The 27,825-nt window shown below is 39.4% G+C and overlaps 1 protein-coding gene across 6 annotated transcripts in view; it reads left to right on the top strand.

The window, feature by feature from the left end:
* SEMA6A (semaphorin 6A) overlaps positions 1-27,825 on the top strand; it is a 322,215-nt gene that overhangs the window by 209,029 nt on the left and 85,361 nt on the right. For 3 of the 6 annotated variants that reach the window (XM_073553963.1, XM_073553964.1, XM_073553965.1), the window contains one exon: positions 21,222-27,117. The exons of the other annotated variants lie outside the window; for them this stretch is intronic. In XM_073553963.1, coding sequence (XP_073410064.1) covers positions 21,222-22,402 — 1,181 coding nt within the window. In that variant the 3' untranslated portion in view covers positions 22,403-27,117. Of the gene's footprint in view, positions 1-21,221; positions 27,118-27,825 lie in introns of those variants that run through there. 6 annotated transcript variants of the gene reach the window in all.

The following is a 27,825-nucleotide window of genomic DNA, read 5'->3' as shown; positions in this document are numbered from 1 at the left end:
CTGCCTATTTATAGGTATTTGTATGCAATACCAGAGACTGCCTATTTAAGGTATCCGAGATGCAATACAAGAGACTGCCTATTTATAGGTATTAGTATGCATTACCAGAGACCGCCTATTCCTACAAACCTAGATGCGATACCAGAGACTGCCTCTATTTAGAAACCGAGATGCAATATCAGAGACTTCCTATTTATAGAGCAATACTAGAGACTGCCTATTTATGGTAACTGAGATGCAATATCAGAGACTGTCTATTTATAGAAACTGGAATGCAATACCAGAGACTGCCTATTCATAGAAACCAAGATGTAATACCAGAGACTGCCTACTTATAGAAACCAAGATAAAATACCAGAGATTTCCTATTTATAGAAAACGAGACTAGTGATTAGTGAACGTGCTCGGATAATGTGTTATCTGAGCATGCCCGGGTGTTATCTGAGTATCTTGCGCGTGCTTGGATAATATATTCAAATCCCTGCGGCTGCATGTTTTGCTGCGGTAGACAGTCGTAGCACATGCAATTGCCTGTTTGATTGGCAATCCTTGCACGTTTGCTCCTCACTACTAGAGACTGCCTATTTATGGTAACAGAGATGCAGTACCATAGACTGACTGTATCATTAGAAAAAAAAGCAACCCCTTTAAAGGGAAGGTGCCATCAAAAACAATTTTTTCAGCAATTGAAAAAATGTGAAGAATTAATGCTAATATTTTCTTAAAAAATATTATCATTTGTTTATAATTTAGTAAAATATGAAAAATAATTTTAACAGGTTTGGTGTTTGTACTTTTAAACACTAGGGTGAGCAGCTACTGAAATTTGACACAAAAACCTAGTGTACAACTAGCTCACATGTGTGTGATGTCACTCTTCTCCTCCCCTTCTGGGTGTTTGCTAAGGAATTAAAGAGAATGACATTTAGAAACACTGTGCAGAGCCATTTTGTTGGTCACTGCAAAGTTATATTGACAAGTAGACGGTCTCTGAGGATGGCAGGCAGCAAGGATTCTGTTAGTTGGTGCTGCTCACTGTATCACGCTCATACGCAGATGCTCACGCTCACATTCATGCTCACACGTAGACACTCAAACGCTGATGCTTATGCTCACACGCTAACATGCTCACATTCATGCTGACGCTCACATACTGACACACACATGCACGCTTACATGCTGATGCTCACACTCATGCTCAAACACGTGCTGACACTCACATGCTGATGCTCACACTCACACTCATGCTCACATGCTGACGCTCACATACGCTCACACTGATGCTCACACACTGACGCTTACACACTCACTCACACTCATGCTCACATGCTGATGCTCACTCACACTCACATGCTGACATTCACACTTATGCTCAAACTCACACTAACGCTCATGTTCACACGCTGATGCTCATGCTCACACGCTCACACTCTGACGCTCACTCACACGCTGATGATCACACCTACGCTCACACGCTGATGCACACACCCACATGCTTACATTCACACGCTCACACTTAGCCCGACACCCTCATTACTAAGTCGATAAGTGAACACAAACACACAAACCTATGCACACATTGTCACCAGACTATGTAGGAGTGTTAACAGTAGGAACATACATAAGCTGTAACCAGACAGCAACTGTTACTTTAAAAGAAAAAAAATTGTGTAGGCTCCTGCATTATTTAACTAACCAGCATAGGGAAAGTCGATGGCTGGGGGCAGATGTTCATAGCCTGGGAAGGGGGTAATACCCATGGAGCTTCCCAGACTATTAATATCAGCTCACAGCTGTATACTTAGCCTTTACTGGATATTAAAGTGATCACTTTCAGAGAAGTCACATCAGTGATATGACTGCTCTCAAAGACAGCTGGCAATACACTGACAGGAGCTAATCTCCTGCAGTGTATCACTGTGATGCTGTGAGAGTTTACCAGAGTTCATAAGGAACTCTGGGGCTCTCACTTACGGCACCACTGCTGTGGGAAAGTTCTCACACAGCGGTGCCATAAGTGAGAGCACTGGAGCTGATGAACTCTGGTGAACTCACAGCTGCACAGTGATACACTGCAGGAGCGATTAGCTCCTTTCAGTGTATCGCCGGTGGCCGGGTAGAGCAGTCACATCTCCCGATGTGACTGTTCTACACGTGAGATCGCTGTGATGCAATCTGGATTACCTGGACTATGGCAGACAGGGAGTATATGGTGGTTTATTATTTTACATTATTTCTAGGAGACAGGGCATTGGGGATTTGGTGTGAGTATAATTTTTTTTATTTTTATGTGAATATGTATGTAATTTTACTTTTTTTTAACTGTGAGCACAGGCGCCAGCAGATGAGACTACTCTCCCATCAGACATAGCTCGATGGGAGCAGTATTCTCATCGGTCTGCCCCTGATTTTTTACCGAAGGTACAGTCAGCGGCGAGGTATTGCTGACATCTGCCATCATGATCCCGCAGCGCTGTGGCCGACAGTACTGGTGGTAGCATTACTGCAGGTGACAGTCACAGATATGGGGTCATGCTGACATTTGACAGCATGACCCCGCAGTGCTTTGATCGGTGGTCTCACCATCAGCTCCTGTCATCGCATGCACCGAGCAGTGTATGCAATGACAGGGGAAAATAAAGCCCACAGCATATGCTGCGGGCTACAACAAAATGGTCATGATCTCCTCCCACAGCTGTGACCTGGACAGCCCTGGAGGGCATGCCCAGGTCACAGCTAAGAGGCAGGAGGAGAGGCCTCGATGCAAGAGATACGGTCGGAGTCCAACCGTTGGCTCCTGTGCCCATGGATGCCGTAAGTGAGGTGGGCAGGTGTCAGGCCCCCACTAGTGAAAATGGCGGCCCCCAGTGGCAAACAAAAAAGTCAATAAATAAAAAACTGTTAAATTATTTAATTTTTGTATTAAAAATGATTGTATAATCAATAATTATTAATATAAAAATTAAAATCACGGCACCTTCCCTTTAAGCTTAAAGAGGACATGTGACTTGCCAAATATGCCTTTTTTGCTTGATGCATTTGTTTCTGTTTTCCTGCATGCTGTGTTGTTTTTCTTTTGGTCATACATCCATCTGTTCCTGAGATAAGATCCTCTTTCCCATTTATGTAAATCTAGTCTGCTTAGTTAAATGGGTGTGGTCCTCAACTTTTCTTTATGACATTCTCCTTGAGAACCATGTCAAATTGGCTAAAATGGCTAGATTTGTACAGAATGGAAAAGAAGTATTTGATACATTGCCAAATTTGCAAGTTTTCTCACCTACAAATAATTGAGAGGTTTGTAATTTTTATCGTAGGTACACTTCAACTGTTAGAGACAGAATCTAAAAAAATCCAGAAAATCACATAGCGTGATTTTTACATAATTAATTTGCATTTAATTGCATGAAATAAGTATTTGATACAATAGAAAAAAGTAATTAATATTTGTTACAGAAACCTTTGTTTGCAATTACAGAGGTCAGATGTTTCCTGTATTTTTTGACCAAGTTTGCACACAGTGCAGAAGGGATTTTATCCCACTCCTCCATACAAATCTTCTCCAGATCTTTTAGTTTTTGGTGACTGTCCCTGGGCAACATTGAGTTTCAGCTCTCTCCAAAGATTTTCTATTGGGTTCAGGTCTGGAGACTGGCTAGGCCATTCCAGGACCTTGAAATGTTTCTTACGGAGCCAGTCCTTAGTTGCCTTGGCTATGTGTTTTGGTCAATGTCATGCTAGAAGACCCAGCCATGACCCATCCTCAATGCTTTTACTGAAAAAGGAGGTTGTTGGGCCAAATCTCTCGACACATGACCCCATTCATCTTGCCTTTAATACGGTGCAATAGTCCTGTCCCCTTTGCAGAAAAGCACCTCCAAAGTATGATGTTTCCCCCAGGATGCTTCACAGTTAAGACTGTTCTTGGGGTTGTACTCATCCTTCTTCCTCCAAACACAGCGAGTAGGTTTGATACCAAAAAGTTCTATTTTGGTCTCTTCTGACCACATGACCTTCTTCCATGATCCCCAGATCATCCAGATGGTCATTGGTGAACTTCAAATGGGCCTGCGCTTATGCTGATATGAGCAGGGGGACCTTTTTTGCCCTGCAGGATATTAATCCATGACGGCGTAGTGTGTTACTAACAGTAATGTTTGAGGTTATGGTCCCAGCTCTCTACAGTTCATTTGACCACGTCCTCCCATATAGTTCTGGGCTGATTCCAGACCTTTCTCAGAATCATCCTTACCCCACGAGGCAAGATCTTTCATGGAGCCCCAAAACGAGGAAGATTGACAGTCATCTTGTGTTTCTTACATTTTCTAATAATTGTTGTTGCCTTCTCACCAAGCTACTGGCCTATTGTCCTGTAGACCAGTGGTCCCCAACCTTTTTTGCACCGGGGACCGGTTTCAAGCCAGACCATTCTTCCATGGCCCGGCAGGGCGGGGATGGAGGTGTGGCAGGGGCGGGGCTTTGGTCATAAGGGGGCGGGGCTATGGACACGGTTGTAGTGTAGCAGTGCATACTTATAATTAAATAACATTTATAATGTGACTCAACTCACCATAGGTTTTGAATAAGTGCTCCATCACCCCCTTCTCCCCATCATTGCCTTCACCCCATCATTCCCCTCTCCCCATCATTGCCTTCACCCCATCACTGCCATCTCTCCATCATTGCCTTCACCCCATCACTGCCATCTCTCCATCATTGCCTTCACCCCATCACTGCTGTCTCTCCATCATTGCCTTCACCCCATCACTGCCATCTCCCCATCATTGCATTCACCCCATCACTGCTGTCTCCCCATCATTGCCTTCACCCCATCACTGCCATCTCTCCATCATTGCCTTCACCCCATCACTCCCTTCTCCCCATCATTGCCTTCACCCCATCACTGCCGTCTCTCCATCATTGCCTTCACCCCATCACTCCCCTCTCCCCATCATTGCCTTCACCCCATCACTCCCTTCTCCCCATCATTGCCTTCACCCCATCACTCCCTTCTCCCCATCACTGCCTTCACCCCATCACTCCCTTCTCCCCATCATTGCCTTCACCCCATCACTCCCTTCTCCCCATCATTGCCTTCACCCCATCACTCCCCTCTCCCCATCATTGCCTTCACCCCATCACTCCCTTCTCCCCATCATTGCCTTCACCCCATCACTCCCTTCTCCCCATCACTGCCTTCACCCCATCACTCCCTTCTCCCCATCATTGCCTTCACCCCATCACTCCCTTCTCCCCATCATTGCCTTCACCCCATCACTCCCTTCTCCCCATCATTGCCTTCACCCCATCACTCCCCTCTCCCCATCATTGCCTTCACCCCATCACTCCCTTCTCCCCATCACTGCCTTCACCCTATCACTCCCTTCTCCCCATCATTGCCTTCACCCCATCACTCCCTTCTCCCCATCACTGCCTTCACCCCATCACTCCCCTCTCCCCATCATTGCCTTCACCCCATCACTCCCCTCATGGCCTTCTCCTCATGTCCCCATCTCCTCCAGGGCCAGGCTACACAAACACAGACCAACACACACACAGACATACATGTACACACATTATACACACACACACAGACAGACATACATATACACACAGACACCACCTCTCTCCTCTCACCTGCCCGCCGCCCGCGCTTCCTCGCTCTGACACAGCAGCGGCCGCACTCCTCTCTGTGTCAGTCAGAGACAGGAAGCGCGGGCGGCGGGCAGGAAGCTGGACGGGTCCTTGCAGCTCCGCTCCTGCTATTCCCTCTTGCAGGCAGCGGAGCTGCTTGATCGCTCCCTGGCCGCCGCTAAGAGCTGCTGCGCGCCGCCCCAGCCCCCGCTATGCCACTGACCGCCCCTGGCTCACCTTGTGTCCGCGGACCGGCAAGGGCACTGCAGCGGCCCGGTGCTGGGCCACGGACCGGCGGTTGGGGACCCCTGCTGTAGACCATCCCAGCCCTGTGCAGGTCTACTACAATTTTGTCCCCGGTGTTCTTAGACAGCTCTTTGTTCTTTACCATGATGGAGAGGAAGGTGTGTGATTGAATGTGTGGACAGATGTCTTTTATACAGTTAAGTTCAAATAGGTGCAATTAATACAGATAGGGCAGCATAGGAGGGCTTCTTAAAGAAAAACTAAAGCCCCCTTCACACACAGCGATCTCGCTAGCAAGATCGCTGCTGAGTCACAAGTTTTGTGACGCAACAGCAATGTCACCAGCGAGATCGCTGTGTGTGACACTTACCAGCGACCGGCCCCCCTCCCGGGTATTGCTGATCGTCCTGGAATGGCCAGGAGGACATTTTTGACATCGCTGGTCTCCCGCTGGCCAGCACGCATCACTGTGTGTGGTAGGTTGGAGACCAGCGATCAGCGAGCTGTCGCTGATAACTAAGGTACACATCGGGTTTCTAAGTGGCGCGCAGTGCTTAGAAACCCGATGTGTACCTTAGTTACCAGCGCGCTGGTGCAGGGAGCTGGTAACCAAGGTACACATCGGGTTTCTTAAGTGCTGCGCGCCGCTTAGAAACCCGATGTGTATCTTGGTTACCAGCTCCCTGCACCAGCGCGCTGGTAACTAAGGTACACATCGGGTTTCTTAAGTGCTGCGCGCCGCTTAGAAACCCGATGTGTATCTTGGTTACCAGCTCCCTGCACCAGCGCGCTGGTAACTAAGGTACACAGTGGGTAACTAAGCGATGTGTGTTATTACCCAGGAGTCGCTGGTGCTGATCGCTGGTGAAGCTGTCTGTTTGGCAGCTCACCAGCGATGATGTAGCGATACACCAGCGATCCTGACAAGGTCATATCGTTGTCAGGATCGCTGGTGCATCGCTATGTGTGACAGGGCCCTAACAGTTCTGTGAGACCCACAATTCTTGCTTGTTGGTGGGTGATCAAAAACTTATTTAATAAATAAAATGCAATTTAACTATTTAAAAATCATACTATGTTTTTTTTCTGGATTTTTTTTTAAAGATTCTGCCTCTCACAGTCGAAGTGCACCTTGCACCTACGATAAAAATTACAGACCTCTCCATTCTTTGTAGGTGGGAAAACTTGCAAAATCGGCAGTGTATCAAATAGTTATTTTCCCCACTGTATATAGGAAAAATAGGGCAATATATTTCGCAGATGGAGAAACCCAGGAGCATAAAACAAACACTCACCAGATTCAGGACAATAGTGGCATTTACACCAGGTTAATAAAATGACATTGATTACAAGTGACAGGTCTTCTATAATGTTTTTCATCTATTTTGTCTTGCGTCATCTGTGAAGCAGCCATTCCGTCTGTGAATTAAACATTTTAAAGCTGTTTTCTCCATTGCATTTATAGACTAATGCATATTTCATCAGAGGTCTCAGCACAGACTCATGCTATATACATCTGGGACTATATTAGCTAATTCTCCGCATGTTTCCTGTAATTTTGTTATGAGTCTGGCATAAAGAATGCTTCTCAGTCCCAAATACAACAGGCATCTCAGTGCTAACACTTCCAGAGAATCGTATGAATGAAGAAAATATAAATGGAAAGTAATTGAATGCAATTTCGCTGAAATATCTCCGATGTGCAGATTATAATTGACACAACAGGCAAATGATATTTAGAGGTGGTAGGAAGGCAAGTGGGCTGAATCACATTTATCTGTGCTATGCTTCGCCTGAAGATGAAAAGCTCAAAATAGCTCTAACACCCACTGTATGCAAAACTTACTGGCTGCAACACGCTCCATTATTGGAAGTTTGCAACTAATTAGTAGCTTCATGAAAAAATCTTGTCTTTAATTTATGGCATTCCACGTCCTTTTGCCAATGTTTAAGTTTCATACGTTGCCATCTGTTCCACATTATTGTCTAAGCACTAGAGTGAAGACGGCTTCTTCAAATACTTTTTCAAATGGTTCCAATTGGTCTCGTATTTAGCTGACTGTGCCCAGTGATTAGCGGAACAGGCTGCAGCCACAAGTGTTGCAGAATTTGAATATGGTACTAGCAAAGCAATACAAATGTAGAAGTGCAATTAAATATATTATGCAATGCGAGAAGCTTTCCTCAGATATTGCTAAAAATATGTGATTATTTAGGCCTCATTCAAACACCAGTGATTTTTCTCAAACGCAAAAAAAAGTGTTTCATTTTTCTCTACCAATTGCAAAGAAAGCAGCACAGTGGCTCAGTGGGTTGCATAGTTTCTATGCAAAACTGGGTTCTTGGGTTCAAATCCCACCAAGGACAGCATCTGCAAGGAGTTGGTATGTTTTCCCCGTTCACTCCAAAAGCTTAATGAGAAGGAATTTAGATTGTGAGCCCCAATGTACATGGGAATCTGTCACCAGGTTTTTGCTAGTTCATCTGATATGAGCATAAAGTAGGAAAAAAGACACCATGATTCCAACAATTTATCATCTAAGGCCCTGTCACACTAAGCGATATCGCTAGCAATTTCGCTATAACGTCACTGGTTTTTGTGACGCTGCAGCGATATTGCTAGCGATATCGCTATGTCTGATACTTACCTCCGACCGCTCCCCCGCTGGTTATCGCTGATCGCGCGAGAACGTCCTGGGCTGTTTCTCGTCGTCAGCTTCCTGCTGGGCTTCCTGTGGCGCCGACGAGCGACGCGTGGACGCGGGCGGATGTCAGGATCGCCTCATCTGACAGGTAAGTAGCGACCCCCGACCCCTGCTATGTCGCTGGTGAGATCTGCCTGTGTGGCAGATCACTAGCGACCACTTAGCGATGTACCAGTGATCCTGACCGCATCATATCGCTGGTCGGGATCGCTGGTGCATCGCTAAGTGTGACAGTACCTTTAGTTTGCTGGGTGCAGCAGTTGTGACATAATCAGAGTTCCTAGATGTAGCATGTTCGAAAGCTCAGAATGTTATCCCCACCAACACCAGGCTCTCTCTGTATATTGTCTGTTGACTGCTTATTAGTGGAGGGGCTATGGTAAGTCAGGCAAGCATGTGAGACATGTCGCAGCAATGATAATAACCTGGTGAAAAAAACTTCATTGTAAGTAAACAACAGCACACAGCTGAAATAGTGATACAGCTTTGAAATCTGTGTTTTAGCCTCTATCTCCTGCTGTCTTCAGATTACATAGCAAAGACCTGCTGACTGATTTCCTTTAACGAGGGGCATGTAGGATTAAAATTTGCAGAATTCACTGAGGCTCCTCTATGCTCCTCTGGAACGACAACACTTTTGACCAATATGATGGACTGGCATAGCCAAGACCCGATGCCACCTGAGATCCTCCCCAGCGCCATCCATTTGGGCAAAATTGCTTGAAACGGCTTGAAAATTTCAGCACAAATTTTACAACTTTTTAATGTGTTTTTATTTCCATAAAAATACAATAGCACTGAGGGCAGCGCGGTGGCTCAGTGGTTATCACTGCAGCCTTGCAGCGCTCATGTCCTGGGTTCAAATCCCACCAAGGACAACATCTGAAAGGAGTTTGTATATTCTCCACATGTTTGTGTGGGTTTCCTCCGGGTACTCCAGTTTCAGCCCACATTCAGAAGAAATACTGATAGCGAATTAAGATTGTGAGCCCCATCGGGGACAGCAGGGATAATGTCTGTAAGGGCTCATACTCACTTGCGAGAGACTCGCATGAAAACCTGGCACTGCCACCGTCACTGGGACCGGAGCGTGTGGCTGCATAGAAATACATGTAGCCGCACACTCCAGTCCGAGTGCCGGCGGCAGGGCCAGGTTTTCATGCGAGAGACTTTCACGACAATCGTGCGAGTCACTCGCAAGTGAGTATGAGCCCTAAAGCGCTGTGGAATTAATGGTGCTGTATAAATGAGTAAAATGAATAAAAAACTTGCGTGAAATACAGACATCACAATATGACTTTACGTGGCATTTGTCTAGTAAGGGAGATTAGTTGCAGAAATGCCTGTAAAGGGTCTTGCAGAAATCCATGCACATACTACAGTAAAAAAACAAAACAACGTAAAGTAAGGAACAAATTTTCAGTCTGAAAAATGTCTGAAACAACTCCACCATGCATCAGCATACCTTGAAAGTTTCTCAAGTGAAACAAAGACACACAGGATAATTAACCTTTTCATCACTAAAGCGGATTTGGCTGTTGTAACTATATCAATTTTCTCATTTTATCACAAAGCTGATTTCACTGAGAATAGCATCGATGTTCTGAACAGACCCAAGTAGATTACATTTTTCTAGACAATTTGTACTGTCATTTGGCTGTTATAAATATGCATTTATGCAATTTGTATGTTCTAAAGAGAGTTATTACATCTCGCAATTTTCTCTGCTATGAAGAAACATGGTGAACTAAGAGTGGCTCTTATCAGGCTGTCAATTCAGTGCGCTCAAACTGTTGGCGGCATTTCCAAGTGAGATGACAGAATATGTATTTAGGGCCTGCTAATGGATCTCATGAGGTCCTTAAGTCTCAAAATTTGCACATTAGAATAATAAGCCATATGCTTCTTAATGATCACCATTCACACCTTACCAAATGAACGTAATGATAACTACCCAATGTGATCTAACAGGCCGCGTATATAGAGTCCATATGTACCAGTGATGCTATTCACAAGATTAGGGTGAAAAATCTTCCATAAATGAAATAATTATGGAAATATTTATCAAATCCTCAGCACCAAGTTAACAAATCATTAATTTCTTTCCACTGGTTTGATCCACTGACTTTTGAACTGTTTTGACTATGATATAGAGTTTTGAGGTCACTACAAATACCTTAGAGAAGCATTTATCAAATTCATTATCAGCATGGAAACTGAACTGTCCCTGAACTTGACCTTTCCTCTCATTTTTCCCTTTCCTTCTCATATGGTAAAAACTGCATAACTATCCCCATACATATTTCAGTAAAGTCAACTGCATCTGCCAAATTCTGTAGGGCAGTTCTATGAATAAATGGCCTACAAGCACTCCTGCAACAAACGATGGAGCTGAAAAAGCATTGGGCATGTTGAAATGCATCAACCTACTTCCAGAAGTGTCTGGCAGCTGCTTATTCCCCCTCCAAATTGACGACTTGTTCCCCTTTGTGTAAATCAAGTGTGCATGTGTAAGCAGGATCGAGAGGAATAGCTGTTAGCAAGCAGATATTTAGGGAATGTTCACATGTTGTAAAACGCTGCATACAATAAATTTGTATGTATTTCTGCATAGAAATACATGAAGCTGTCACGCTCAGGTCGGGAGAGCCACCACCCAGTCCATGCACTGAGTTCCTATAGCATAATAACATAGTTAGCAAGGCCGAAAAAAGACATTTCTCCATCCAGTTCAGCCTATATTCCATCACAATCCCCCAGATCTACATCCTTCTAAAGAACCTAATCACTGTAAGATACAATATTGTTACTCTCCAGGAAGACATCCAGGCCTCTCTTGAACCCCTCGACTGTGTTCGCCATCACCTCCTCCTCAGGCAAAGAATTCAAGATTCTCACTGCCCTAACCTTAAAGAATCCTCTTCTATTTTGGTGGAAACACCTTCTCTCCTCCAGATGCGGAGTATGCCCCCTTGTGACCGACACCTTCCTTGGCATAAATAGATCCTCAGAGAGATATTTGTATTGTCCCTTTATATACTTATACATGGTTATCACTTCGCCCCTCTGTTGTCAATTTTGCTAATCTCTCTGGGTATTGTAGTTCCCTCATCCTCTTTATTAATTTTGTTGCCCTTCTTTGTGCTCACTCTAGTTCCATTATATCCTTCCTGAGCACCAGTGCCTAAATCTGTACACATCACTCCATGTGCTGTCTAACCAGAGATTTGTACAGAGGCAGTATAATGCTCTCATCTTGTGTATCCAGACCTCTTTTAATGCACCCCATGATCCTGTTTGCCTTGGCAGCCGCTGCCTGGCACTGGCTGCTCCAGGTAAGCTTATCATTAACTAGGATCCCCAAGTCCTTCTCCATGTCAGATTTACCCAGTGGTTTCCTGTTCAGTGTGTAATGGTGATATTGATTCCTTCTTCCCATGTGTATAACCTTACATTTATCATTGTTAAACCGCATCTGCCACCTTTTGGCCCAAGTTTCCAACTTATCCAGATCCATCTGTAGCAGAATACTATCTTCTCTTGTATTGACTGCTTTACGTAGTTTTGTATCATCTGCAAATATCAATATTTTACTGTGTAAACCTTCTACCAGATACTTATTGTTCTACCAATCTCATTCTGATTTACAGTATACGGACTTATTCCTTATTTAATGCAAATCAGCTCTTATCACTGATGTTGAAAAGGCTCTGCATCACACTATAACTCATCTTCTACAGTGCAACTTTCAAAATGACTAGTAGCATATATACTCATAAAAATGATGTTTTTCTGTATAGGCGTTTCTTTAGATAAGCTATTGGTAAACCTTATCCAAATATACATTTGCAAATAGAAATTCAAAATATTGGTATCACTGGACTTGAACTATCACACGCAGTCCTTTTATGCAGGATCAATCTCTAGTTCATTATCAATCTCCCTTTCATCTTTTCATACTGAATTATCAATCTATAGATTTAGAAAGGTTTGGCTTTGTGCAACAAGAACATTGTGTTAGCGCCAAGTAGATGTCCCCTGTTGTTAATGATTAATGCTGCTAGGAGGGAGTTGACCTGTTTTCTGCTTTCTTTCCCTGAATTGCTTGGTTCTCCAGCATTCACATCAGGGAGATGATAAATTCTTGCTCAGAATCCTAATAATACTAGATCCTTTTTACAATTTCCACCTTTCTCCCCCAAATAAAATCACACTGCTATGATGTGCATTCATGTTCATGCATAAAGATGTTCGGATTTTGAGCTGTTCACAGTGAAATGGCCTTCAATGCATTCAGTTTTCAGAGCTTCAGCCAGCTCAGCACATTTTTGACCGAATGCTTTGGTTTATTACATGTAAGTCAAGGTATAAAGTCACTTAGATTCTTAACAAGTGCTTGAATTTAACACTACCTCCACAGCTGGAGTAGTTTCTATAGCACATACATCTACTTAACCTCAGATCATTAACACACCACAGTGAAAATTTACAGTATGATGCTGTGGTTTAGCAGTAAATTTAGTAGTGTGGTGACTGGGTTCTCCTCTTTCCTTTGTGTTATGTATAGCTTATATCTTTTTAATACCATGTGATTTTTAGTTTTTGAAATGAGCTAGAAATATGTTCAACTTCAAACCTCAACCCATTGACTGCTTCAAGGGCTCCAGTCTCTCAGTAAGGGCCATCACAGTTTAATTCATGTTTTTATTCAATCTTTTCAACTGTGTTCATCTATACTTATTAACCAACATGTATTTTAATAGATAAATATCTACTAGATCATACCAGATGCTTAGAGGAAAAAGTCAGGAATTGGGTACCAATAAGCAACAATATCATGTAACTTGTAATGATATGAACAAAATACCCTTTTTATTTTTTTGTCTACCAAACAAAATTTTGCACATTTTTTTCATGACATATTGGTTTGTTTTTGGAATATTTTATAGTATTTTTTATTTCTTTATCTTATTTCGACTAAACAGTAGAAATACAATTTATATTTCTTTAATCTCTAATTTCATAAATTCAAATAAGTGTTAGAATGGGTACTTTCTTTGGTCTCAGTCCCTTTGATTTGATATAGGCAGTGGAGATGGGCTTTAGGAAGATCTTGGGTTGTACCAGGCAGAGTATTTGTGGGGTATTTTTTTTTATTTGCATAGTATTTGTTTTGCAAACTTTCATTTTTTTTAGATTATAGGACTATGCAAAAGGGTTAAAGTGTGAAACAAATACTGCAAAATAAGAATGTTTTGTAATACAGAAGTAAAGTGTGCAAAAATGAATGGGCAAAAGAAAAATCTAAATCAAATCAATATTTGGTATGACTGTCCTACTTCAAAACAGCATCAATTCTTCTAGGTACACGTGCACATAGATTATGAAGGAACTCGGCAGGAAAGTTGTTCCAAACATCTTGAAGAATCACAGATCTTTTGCGGATGTAGGCTTACACAAATCCTTCTTTCTCTTCATGTAATCCCAGACAAACTCGATGATATTGAGGTTAGGGCTTTGTGAGGCCATATCATTATTTCCAAGACTCCTAATTTTTCTTTATGCTCAAGATAGCTCTTAATTATATTGGCTGTATGTTTGGGGATGTTGTCCTGCTGCAGAATACATTAAATTTGGAACCAGACAGCTGCTTCCCTGATGGTATTACATGATATATGCTGTATTACATGGTTTTCTGCTGTATTACTCAGTATTGAAGACACCATTAACGTGAATATCCCGGACTTAAAAAAAAAAAAGGCATGTAGTTGAGGCAACTACTGCCTGTTGTACCCGGCGCTGGTCATTGACTGCTCCTGCCAGAGATGCAACTTCTCCTTGTCAACAGAGCAGTAGTTTCTCTTCCTGTTGACTGGGCGGAACTACTGGTGTCATGCTGATTGACAGCCGGCTTCCCCCAATAAGGCAGCAGAGAGCCGGCAGCCAATAAGCAAGAAACCAGTAGTCCCGCCCTACCAACAGGAAGAAAAAACGCTGCTCTGTTGACAAGAGTATATCCAAATATAGCGGGCCTAAATAGATGGCACTTCCCAAAATGAATCACATCAAATAAGGTCCAGGAAGCATTAGCCATAAAATTACATAGCCTTTATTCATATTCAACAACATTAAAAAGCTTTAAAAAAGATACTTTTCCAATATGCTACTATAAGGAACATACACCCTACTCAGATAAGCATCTGGAAAAAACATGCAATGCAGATAACATTAGTGGTACCCTAGCACAAAGTGAATTACACTCCTGAACACATATGCATAAAATATGCAAAATACTACCAAAGAGGTTACATCTAGAAATCTAAGGTAAAGGTACACATATAGTTTGATCCACAGTAAAAAAAAGTGCATGCTGTGCATATGTAACATGGTCGTGTTGCCAAGCTGATATCAGATAATGAGGAATAAAAGTGTATAGAGTAAATCAGAACATAAAGTGGCCAGCATTAAATGTAAGGTGCATAAGTGCATACATAAGCTGGTCCTAAGACCTAATAATAATGCTGCCCCCACTCTCCATATGAACTATTACCAACATGGAGTAATTGAAGAGTAAAAAGAGTATATGCACGTTTGACGTTAGCTTCTTCCTTGGAATGTTATCTGCATGGCATGGTTTTTTCCAGATACTTATCCGAGTAGGTTGTATTTTCCTTGTAGTAGCATATTGGCTATGTATCTCTTTTTAACGCTTTTTAATGTTGTATGTGAATAAAGGCTATGTAATTTTATGGCTAATGCTTCCTGGACCTTATTTGATCTGTTGACAACAAGAAGCTGAATCTCTGGCAGGAGCAGTCAATGACCGGTGCTGGGCACAACAGGCAAGTAGTTGACTCTGTTAGCAACTACATGCCTTTTTTTTATAATGTCCCAGATATCCTCTTTAAATGTTACCAACTCCCCAACTCCATTTACTGAAATGCAGACACAAACATGCAAGGAACCTCCACTATGCATCACTGTTATCTGCAAACACTCATTATTGTACTGCTCCCTAGCCCTTCAGCGAAAATAGTACCTTCTCCTACAGCTTAAAATTCCAAATTTTGAATCATCGGACCAGATGACCTCCTGCCATTTTTCTGCACCACACAACATTTCCTATGTTTTTGTGTATATTTGAGTTTCTTGGTCTTGTTTCAATGTGGAAGGTATGACTGTTTGACTACAATTCTTCTATGAAGACAATTTATGGACAAACTGCTTCAAACAGTGGATGAGTGTAGCTGGATAACACTAGTTGCTGCCATTTGTGAGCTGATGCCACAGCTGAACATCCTCCGACTTCGAGGGGTAAAGTAAGCACGATGTGTTTTTCATCTGCTGCACGAAGTTTCCTTGGCCTACTACTGCGTCTGCAATCTGCAACATTGCCCATTTCTTGGTGCTTCATCAAAGCGCTTTTACAGCACTTTTAGAAACTGTGGTCTGCTTTAAAAACTCTTGCTTTGGAAAAACCTTGCTGATGCAGTATCACTACCATGTTGCTGTGCTCAGTACTTTGCTCATTCTTGCCATGTTCTATGACCTGGGACATGAATCTTCCTTCTGAAACCTTACCTTTTGTAACAAAGCTTGTTCGTCAACCTGTTTTAAACCTCCATGTGTTTTTTTTCAGTTAATGACTGACCTACATATGAAAATTATTACACTCATCACCTGTTACATATAATTACTAATTCACCTGTTTATAATCTTACAAAAGTAAAAATTGGTGTTCTTTTGAAGGCATAGGGTGATCACCCAAAATATTGTTTTGATTTAGGTTTTTTTTTGTTCATTCATTTTGCATTTTGTTCATTGATACAAATAAATTTTTAATACTTCAATTTTTGAAATGATTCTTGTTTAGCAGCATTTTTTCTACACACTGGCCTAAAGCTTTTGCACAATACTGTATGTTCACCAGAAGGGATGAAAATACAGTACATGGCAGGTGGATTCTAGACATGTGAGCTTCAAATTTTGAACATATGGTGTTTTCCACCTCGAGACATCCATGGTCAAGAAACACCTAACAATGAACTACATGAATATGATCAACCCAATCAATATTCAACATTTCTTTTCCAAGAAAACTGGCATTGTACAGAGTGTCTACTCCAGTCACACAGCTCCCATGTGACTTTCCTAGTAATGATTTAGCTACTGTCACAAACACACGTTTTGTATTTCTATGTAATAGTATCATTTCTTAAAAGAAATCTCTAAGTCTGAGCAGAATTTTTAAAAAGGAGCCCTAAATTGAAATGGTACTTGTGACACAAAGACTAGACCTATTTCAATAAATGGAATGTGTATTTGTATATGAATGCATACTAGCCACAGAAGAGCTTTTGTTAACCTCTGGAAGGCCACTGGTCACTTGCGTAGCTACTCACAAATCTCTATCATATCTATACTGTGTAGTGACTGGCACATTAATCACGTACAGTATAACTAGCCTAATCAATAGAATACATTTCTGTCTGCTCCTTAAATTACGAGATTAGATGTCTTACAAATTGGTAAGAGTGTTCAGGCTTTTCTTTGTTCTGTGATTTCCATCATATTATTATATTTCCTTTTTCAGCCTGCATGATTGATATGAACTATTGTTCACATCTTAGCTTGGAGCAAAGCTTTATTAGAATGGCATAGATGTCATGTCCTGCTTAATGGAGTAAGCAGTAGGTTGTAAAGCTTGAAATAGACTGAGGTGAACAAGCAAAATTCAGTACTAATAAGTTGCTTCTTATACATATTTTATAAATGAGAAGGTTGCTGTACAATAAATCAGGGGGGTTAGTTTAAACCTATGTGTCCCGCCAACCAGGATACGTTATTCATAGTACTTGTCCCGAATAATGGGCGGTGGAATCTTTAGACCCTTCTCAAATTCTCATGCCTAGATGACTAAAGAATCTTCACCCTGAAAGTTTTGTTTCTAAATTAAATTGTCTTGTGAAAAGTTTTCACTAAGGTTTTGATCAGTTTTTACTTACTCGTTGCGTTCTTCATCTGAAATTGTATAGAACAACTTCATGCAATACACTGTGCCGAAATTAAAACTCCTTAGGTCAGTCATAAGATCTTGTTTTTCTATTCTTCAACAAATGAATTCCCTGAAGCATCTGAAGTAATAATTAGTGAGAATTATTTTGTTATTTTTATTGGCAGAAAAGAATAGGAATTGGCAGGTTTCTATCGACATGGCCATGTATTTCATATACATACATGCCTCTCAGGATTATATTAAAATTCAAATATTTGAGGCCTCACCCAACTGTGCCCAGATGTTTTCCCAAATCAAAAGGAAATATTATTTTTCATTTTTAATATCATGCAAAAGTAGTAAATAAATTCCAGGTGTATTTTGATGTCTTAGTTTTCCATTTCAAAATAATGAACTCCTGCACATAAGAGTGCAAGTTTCAACCTCTCGTGTCACAAACATTTTCCATATCTTCCATTGCTTTATCTTTTATGTTCTTTACTGTCTATCATTAGCTACAACCTTTTCAACCTAGATGTATCTAAATAGATCTGACTGGTCCACTAAAGGCATTTTCAATCTGTACAATGGACCTTTCTAAGTTTTCTTTTCATCCGGCACATCTACAGTGTGAAATATTTTTGCTTGCAACATCCACGCGAACAATTTCTTATTAAGAAAATGCTACTTTTTTGCATTATCCTAAATGCAAATGTGAATGGAGTCTACAGGATATGACTTGTAGACTCTGGCGGCTCCATTGTTCCATTACTACTTTCCATAGAGAAATGGGGGACTCGTGATACGACCGCACACACAAATACGCTAACACAGAAACATTAGGTGGGTACTGCGAAACATTTTGTTTTTTATTGTGTATTTCATTTTGTTTTTAGAATTTTCTATCTTTTAAACTTTGAGAGACTATAGATTTTGTAAACCTATAATACAAGTTGCTCTAAATCTGTAATTAATATCATTCACAAATCTAAATAAATTACATTAAGATAAGGCTTTGCTCAGAAGTATGTATTTGTGTACCTTATGAGCTGGATCAGCTTGAAAAAAAATTAAGATCCCCATGGAATTTTACAACAGGGGTCTATAATTCACAATCAGTAACTTGAGTTCGTGGTAGAATAAATCATTTGAACTGAATGAATAAAAATTGTTTGTGAATGGAATAAGTAACTTTTTATTGAATGAACTTGTATTTTATGTTTATGATCAATTTTTACTATAAATTTCCTGTAGCTTAAAATATATTTGTAATATAAGTACCATGTTTCTCGATGCTGAGCTTGATATGACCTCCTACTTGATTACCATGTATAATGTAGGAAAAGTCTAAGGTACCAGAATTCCCAATAAAGCTTGTGTTAAATTTGTTTTGAAAAAGGCTGTACATGGCCAATAAATTTAGCCTTTTTATTTTTTTATTTTAAATAAGTGAAAAATAAAAGCTAGATTTCATTGTGAATTTTAGTGCCTTGGACTTCTGCTTAGCTGAAATCATCTCTCCTAAACTGCAAAAAGTGATTCAGTGTACAAATAATTTGTTTGATGGGTGGATTTATCATATAAATGACAAATCTCATCTACGAGAGATTACTTTTCATGATTATTCTATATTACAAACATTACATAGTTTTAAACAAAATATTAAAATGTATGCAATATTTTTTTATTATTATTTACTATGATTTTTTTTTTTAAATTTCAATACATAGACAAAGTTGCCAGAGCCCTCTGCTTCTTCTAGTGAAAGGAAATACAGTATAATGTTGTTCTTGTGACCTGATTAGGAATGAAGAAATTACTTTTAATCTGACTTTTGGAAATGTCTTAAGTCATTCCCAAGAGCCATTTAGCCACTAAACAATTCTATTAACATCCAAAAAGAATAATCCGAATAGTCAAGTATTAATGTAATGTCTAGGAGCAGTCACCTGTCTTCTTCTATGACATTTTTCTCCTGACCTAAAATGGTCAAAGCTTGAGTATATCTCAAGATAATCTTCTAACATCCAATCTTAACTATGAAAAGACCCACATATACAATATGTGTCTAGATTTTGTAGTATGTTGTGACTATAGGTATTATCCACCCAAGAATGGCTAGTATAGATAATGACTACCAACCATAATGATTTGAATCCATCAGGTCTAATTGTTATCTAACCTGTGTACATTTTTCCTGTTTAATTGCCATGCTAGTTCCATGTCACTAATGAGGAGAAGTGAAATATTTTCCTTTTATCATTAACATGCCTACACATAAAACTATTGCCTTGACCCATATTCTATCATCAGGAAACCCACTCTACCCAAACCTTAGAAATGGCCAATGAAAAATTTCGAGTACAACACCCTAATGCAGTCAATGCTTACTCCAGGAAACACATAACATTAAAGTGATAAAATTACTGTTAATCAAAAACTTTTTTATTTAAACATTTTTTAATTTTCATTTTATTAAACCTTTCTTTCATGTTCTTTTATTACGCAGTTCAATTTAGTTTGTAGTTTTCTTCAGTTTTAAGTATCAGTATATATTCTTCTTATAACTCATATACCTGCGAGTATGTCATGGCAAATATCACAGAAATATTAAACCAAACGTCAGCAGTCCATAAACAGTTTTGGACATAAAAATGCCCTAAATATCTTACCACTAAAAATCCAGCTAGGCATTGCAATAGACGCCACTACTCATCATATCAATGCACTAAATATAACAGTATGACTTGAACGTTTAAGTCCATGTTTATCAGTGAAATTTTAATTAAGATTGATTAGACATCTATAAACAACATTAGTGATGTCACCAGTCACTTTATAATGAATGATGATATTGTGATTTCACCAGTCATTCTTAGTGATTTTTTCTACAACAACCAATGAGATGTTAACCCATAAAATCATAAGGATATTTCAATCAAGCATATATGGTCATAGTGTGATCTCTAACATTTTGAAACCATCAACAGCTATAAGTGTTAAATATATGTTGAGTTAACGTGTTATAAGCAATTGGTGGATTGTACAATTTACACAATGTATATATATCGCTTATATACAATCAATAAACCTGTTATTAACGTTATGTTTATTCATGTACAGAATAATCTAATTAGTTATAGCCCACTATAAACTCTGCATTACTGCTAGCATAAATTATCATTTTGACAATGTATGACAATTTGTATACTGCCCATAATTCATTACATTAATTACAGTGCTGGCAGGATTACATTTAGTACATGAAATTCTCCCCAGGTCACTATAATGACACTTGGAATAGTATATGTTACTTTTTCTTTGGTTAATGAAACATGACAATATGACACTTTAATTTTCTCTGCTGTCTAGATGATTGGGAAACATATGTGAAGTTGTAGTAATTTTGCTATGTTTTATAATTACCAAAAAATAGAGGTAGGAATGTGAATTGAATATTGGTCCTTGTCATAGATGTGAATTATGGTACAATAGCCATTATATTGACACTTTTGTGTTTTTGTGTTAGATTACAAATAATTAAAAAAGTATTGACTACTTGTAAGCACTTTGCAGAACAAAATATAAATGGTCACATTTATGAATATATTTTACTAAATGGAACTTTTTATTTATTGCAGGAATAATTCGTGAAAGTTATCTGAAAGGTCACGATCAACTTGTTCCTGTCACACTTTTGGCCATTGCTGTAATTCTAGCTTTTGTCATGGGTGCTGTCTTCTCTGGAATTATTGTATACTGTATCTGTGACCATCGCAGGAGAGATGTGGATATGGTCCAGAGAAAAGACAAAGACCAGAGTCATTCACGTAGAGGATCAATGGCAAGTGTTACCAAGTTAAGTGGACTTTTCACTGATGGTCAGGGCAAGGAGCCCAAGCCTGAGGCTATCCTTACACCATTAATGCATAATGGAAAACTTGCCACACCAAGTACAACTGCTAAGATGTTAATTAAAGCTGAACAACATCACCTTGATTTGGCAGCATTGCCAACTCCAGAGTCCACACCAACTTTACAACAGAAGAAAAAGCCAAGCAGGGGTAGCAGAGACTGGGAAAGAAACCAAAATATTATCAATGCCTGCACAAAAGACATGCCTCCTATGCCCTCACCAGTTATTCCCACTGATTTGCCTCTTCGTGCATCACCCAGCCACATTCCAAGTGTAGTAGTCCTTCCCATCACACAACAAGGTTACCAACATGATTATGTAGACCAGCCAAAACTAACAGAGGTGGCACAAATCTCTATTGAAAACCAGAACTCCACTCTAGAGTACAAAACTATTAAAGAGCATCTTGCCAGTAAAAGTCCAAATCATGGTGTCAACTTGGTGGACAGTTTAGATAGCATACCTCCAAAGGTACCACAAAGGGAGGCTTCATTAGGTCCTCCGAGTTCTTCAATGTCACAAAATGGAATGGGCAAACGCATTGACATGCATGCTTCAGCATACAGTGTGGAGTACAAGAGAAACTATCCTACAAACTCACTCACAAGAACTCATCAGTCGTCGACTCTCAAAAGAAACAATACTAATTCATCAAATTCTTCTCATCTCTCCAGACATCAGAGTTTTGGGAGAGGGGATAACCCTCCTCCTGCTCCACAAAGAGTAGACTCTATACATTTCAATGCTGCTCAAGGGCAGACAGTGACTCTTACTAGGCAACCTAGTATCAATGCCTATAACTCACTGCCCAGGTCAGGGGTGAAACGTACTCCTTCCTTAAAGCCAGACGTACCACCCAAACCTTCATTTTCATCATCTGTTATGCCTAATGATGCATGTACATAATTGGAGCAGAAAGTTGGAATACCAGCTGAAAAGTTTTGCCATTTTGAGCCAGTGTACTGCAACTTCATCAATAAACTTCAATTTCCAAAAAGGCTATTGTTAAGCTACGGACTCTTTGGAAAGGAAAGTGAGATATTTTCGTATGAAATTCTGTGATGTATGGTTTATGTTTGCAACTGCAGGACTTGCACACAATCTAAACAGTTTTCACTGTTAATGACTTTTCTCCATAACATCACATCTCATGAGCCAAAAGCACAAAGTTGAATGTTGAACGTTACCTCCTGAAATTCCTCTTGGACTCCAAGGTGGAGTGTAGAAGAGTAACAGACAACAAGAAGAACTAGACGCATGACTTCAGATGATCTAACTCATACTTAATAATGGCAGACGTTTACTACAAACAGATACTGTGAAATGCCCATCAGTGTTACAGCCACTTGATTAGCAGATGGACGACAAACTGGGCACAGCTACTCTCGATCTCTGCTACTCTTCTCTTTAATGAATAACGTGACCAGTTAACAATAGTAACTTCAATTATTTATTGTTCATTTTGTCTTTCCTAAGGAAATGACTGTCCTGCAAATCACCTTCTGAGCAGCTTTGTGGACAAAAATAAAGAAATAAATGACTGAACTTATGATTCTTATTTAACATGACACTGCTAACTGGAGTAGTTGAGTTATTTTATTATTATTTTTTCCAATAAACTGTCAAAGGAAATAATTTCGAGCTGGCATTCTAAAGTTTGTGTTTGGATTATGTTTTACTCTCCATTTTCCATTCCTTCTTTTTCATCATCATTTTTCAAACCATCTAACTCTTTCAGATCTGCTAAGGGGTTTGTGACTTACTGGTTAAGAGTATCTTGGAGATCCAATCCATCTAGGTCAAACAAGATTTAAAGGGGAATATTTATTTTTTATTCATTGGAAGAAATCATTGGCTGAGCCTTTGATTTATTTTTTGCTTTCCAAGCCTGGATCTAATTTTTTTTTCAAGTAGGAACTGTAAAATTGTCATTGTGACTTATCTTGCACTTCTCTGCATATACCATTGCTGTCAACATTGCCTTGTCAGTAGTGACTATTTTCTGTGAAGGCACTATTTTGTGTTGTGCCATCCTATTTCATATTGCATGTAAGTCAACAACTGAAATCCACCAATGGTGTGAACTTGAGTAATCTGCCAGCTTTTGAACCATACAAAGACTGATCTCACAGGTTGTTTATGGGAAGATTCTATCTGTGAATAACCTTCTCTTCCACATGTAAATTTGTGCCTTACACCCTGAGTTTTGTGTACTTGTGAGTTGTAGTTCCTAAATCTTCTCCTGACAGGTAGTTGCAGATATTTATTTATCCATAGCTCCATTTTCCTGACCAGTGCTTGCAGTGCCTATTTGTTATTTTGGAGGTTATAAATTTGTAGTTTGGAAAAGAATGTAGCGGTAATACAAAACTCCATTATCACTTATACAACACTGCAACTGGTAATTCATGTGATCATTCTGGATGTGCCAATTTTGTCCTCAGTCCACCCTTGTGTCATGCTGCCAGTATGTCCACTATTGTGGGTGGCATTTTTACTTCCCCAAACTTTCTCCCTTCTATACTTTCATATCATTTCAGTATGGTGATATTATACATCAACTAATGTACTGTCTCCATGTCTGGTGTGCACACTGGATGTAATGCGGAATGTGACTAGTTGCTTTCCGTAAGAAGTGTCCTAACCACACTCACAGTATATGTGTAAAGTCTGAAATGAAATTAGATAGCTTAATGCGGGCTGGCTCCTGCCAACATTGAACACTACTAGAGTAGGGAAACCCTGATGTACACTACATGGAAAAAAAATCCATTTTGGAGATTTTTTTTCCCACTATGGTTAGTTTTTGTGTGTATTAAAATACTTTACTGTCATCTAATTTTTAAGATTTTGTGATTTCTTTATTTTACTATTTTTCTTGTTTTACCAGAGAACCTTTTTTGTTTTTTTATACCTTTTTTTTCTGATTTTTATTTTTTAATTGCCTGAAATGAATTATTCTAAGACCCATTAGGGTGTGATTTCTAGAAAATCAAGATGGTTTAAAACGTTGTGTATAACAAGGGTGGTTGCATATCATTCCAATTCCTTATCTGGATTACTTTCTTTACTCTTTTTCTTGAAGTTTCCCAGTTTTGTATATCCATCAGGATGTGATGACTCTGTTTGCATCTATCATTGTTTTCAGCATGTTATATATTCACGTTACTGGTCTTAATGTTTTTGTCTACTGGAATATGTTGCTGATGATTCTCAGTGCATCTGAGATATATTTCTGTTCCTAGACAATTTATTTACCCAGCTCCACTAGGAGGAGGTTATCTTTATATACCTTTTGAAGCATTAGGGAAGACCTAATGAGCAAGAAAGAACCAAATTTATGTGATCATGTAGAAAAGGCAGTAATTACTGTAATAAATGGAGAACATCATGGTTTACTTACACTATTAAAGAATCAGACTGTGATGGCATAGTATGTGTACATAAGGCTAGGTTGGCATTTTAAAGACTTAATTGTTTCAAGAGTCGTATTGCTAAATATATGTGCTAGGAAACATAGACATGGATTTTCCTGTAGTATGTTGTAGAGTTCTTACAAAATCTAGTACAAGGTCACCAAGTTAAACCATAGACAAGAATCATGTTATAGATCTTCTACTGCAGCTTTGGTAAAATGTAACTTATCAGCTTGCTAATTAAGGGATGTGCAACGTCTCTTTTCTACCTGATGTGACATATTAGTTAGAATTTGACATGAGCACAATACCTGCTGCGTGTCGGATGCTTGGCTCAACTTGTCTGGCATGCAGCAGTGTATCTCCATGCCGACTGAAACGAGTAAATGTTATTATGTATAATAGTTTGCTAGTGGAATGTGATGGTAATGCAAACTAAGTAAGCTTATATGTTCTGAAGACAAAATGTTATCACTTAACAATGTCTTGTGGGAATTTATACGCCATCAGAAAACAGGTTGCTGGGGGTTACACATTTGGACTCACACCAATCACGACAACAAAGTCCCAATCCAATAACTCTTTAATCATGACTATCAAAATGTCGGGGGGTAGCCAAGTACAGCATGTGGTTATTTATCAGTCCCATAGAAGTAAAGTCATAGCAGCCATAACCAGTCATGTCTTTCCAACTATACTGCAGGGAGGAAAGATGAGGCATCTAGATCATGATTCTACCGATCAGTGGGGATCCCAGCAGATGAGCTTTTAGCAAGAGGTAATTTTTTTAACTATTGTGTGGATAGGTGATGAATGTGATTAAGGGAAAATAATAAGTCACAAGATGCTCAGTGGTAGTCATGAGAAGGGTATCAGTACAGGAAAATGGACCTTAAAATCGTCCAGGCTGAAAGGGGACATCTACATTCACTTTATGTGAATGCAAACTGCCGAATCGTGGTAGTTCATCTATATTAACCGTGGGGTAGTACATGGACACGTATATTTGAGGTCACCTGATGACTAGCCTCAACCTGTTTTTCACAGTTCTCTTTTATTGAGCTCTATTGAGAGTATCTGGGTGATTTTTTTCTCACGAAATACAGGATTATTGTGACAGTGTGTGAATCGGGCACTGTTAAGATTTGGTAGTCTGTATTCACATTCAGTGATGCTGATTATATATTTTAAGCTCAGACAACCCTTTTAATAAAAATTGTCCTGAAGGGTGGATATTCATTAATGACATTGATGATCAACCCAAACTATTTGTAGGAGTAAAATAGTCTACATATTATTTATATACTACAAAAGCTAAATTCTAGATTTACATTTATAAAGATAAAAAGTAATCTGTTAATACAAATTTATATTTTATTGAAATTATTTTGTTTACAACACAATCCTTTTATGAAAATGAGAGAGAATACTACTTTTTAGAGTTCTTTGATTAAAGGGTTGTCCAGTGAAAACAAGTTATCATCTATGCACAGGATAGGTGATAACTTAATCATTCAGTGTTTCACCAATGAAATCCTTACCGATCATAAGATTGGGGAATTTTTATGACCAACAAGAGAATTTTTATCCCCATTACAAAATGGCATGGCAGCCTGAATATGCAAATGTCATTCCATTAATTTTCTATGGGTCTGCCAGAAAAAATTGAGAGAAGCATTAGACAGCCCCATAGGTAAGGAATGGAGCACAAGTCACACATGCGTACTGCATGATTCTAATGGGGATAAAAAAAAATCACAATTCCACCAACTGATGCAGGTCTGAGCAGTTGTACCCTCATCAATCAATAAGTTATCACCTATCGTGGGGAGAGATGTCTTTTTTTCACTGGACTTTTTTTTAGTAAATTTTACACTGAAGGATACATTTGAACGCACGTTTTATTTTACATAAGTGACTTCTTTTTTTTACCTTGCCTATATTACTTATTTTAAGTATCCTGTTTCTCATAAACTTACGTGTGCCTTTGCGATCCACCCTTGCTATACACTGAGTGATTGAACAAATTCAGACTCTTAATTGTGTATTGTTGTAAGATATTGTGATGTCACCAAATTTTTTCTTCATCTTCATATCCCTTAACATCTGATACACAAATTATTGTATGTTGTACAAAAAATGAAAAAAAAAAAATAAAAAAAAACTTTATTACATAAAGTAATAAAAAAGACTGTTCTAAATTCGGTTGTGGCTTATGTGTAATCTGTTAAATTACTTTTCAAAAAATTATGTAGAGAAGATTGGCAAAAAGGAAAGGAAGTCCGCTCTGTTTTATGATCATGAGGGAGAAGAATTGTAAAATATTTAGCTTTAAAACCGTCAAATAATTAATCTCTTATATTGTTCATGAGTTCATTTTCCTTATATAAAACTTAATTCATAGAAAATTACTTGTATATTTAACCTTTTGCAAATATATCTCCTTGGAGTACCCTTAAAGGGAATCTGTCATAATTTTTGACCTATCTAAACTAATAATATGGGCATACAGGTTAAAGATTGCTGAAATCAGTCCTACTTGTCCTACCTATAGGTCTATTATAAGATGATTTTTTTGTTTATAAATCATCTTTTATCACTTTAAGTAAATTTACCTCTTCTAGGCTCTGGGGAGGATAGTGACTGGATGATAACTCTGCCTCCAGAGATTATTACCTGAAGGGGAGTTACCAGTGAGACAAGTAACTAGCACAGGACAGGAGAAATGATCCTTGTCTTCTTGCAAACACATTTTTTGCTTCTCTCTCAGCTCTGCTGTATTGCAAAAACATTGCAACCCTGTCGGTCTGCGAGATGGAAGCCGAGAGGAACATGTAGATAATCAGACAGAATTCTGCAGTGAGATCGGCAGAGAGCAGCCATTACACATCACATTGAACAGTGGTAACCATG

Source organism: Dendrobates tinctorius, unplaced genomic scaffold (genome assembly GCF_039654945.1).
Source record: "Dendrobates tinctorius isolate UK_male_01 unplaced genomic scaffold, ASM3965494v1 ptg000003l, whole genome shotgun sequence".
In the NCBI taxonomy this organism is placed as follows: Eukaryota; Metazoa; Chordata; class Amphibia; order Anura; family Dendrobatidae; genus Dendrobates; species Dendrobates tinctorius.
This window is presented reverse-complemented; position numbering and strand designations above follow the sequence as displayed.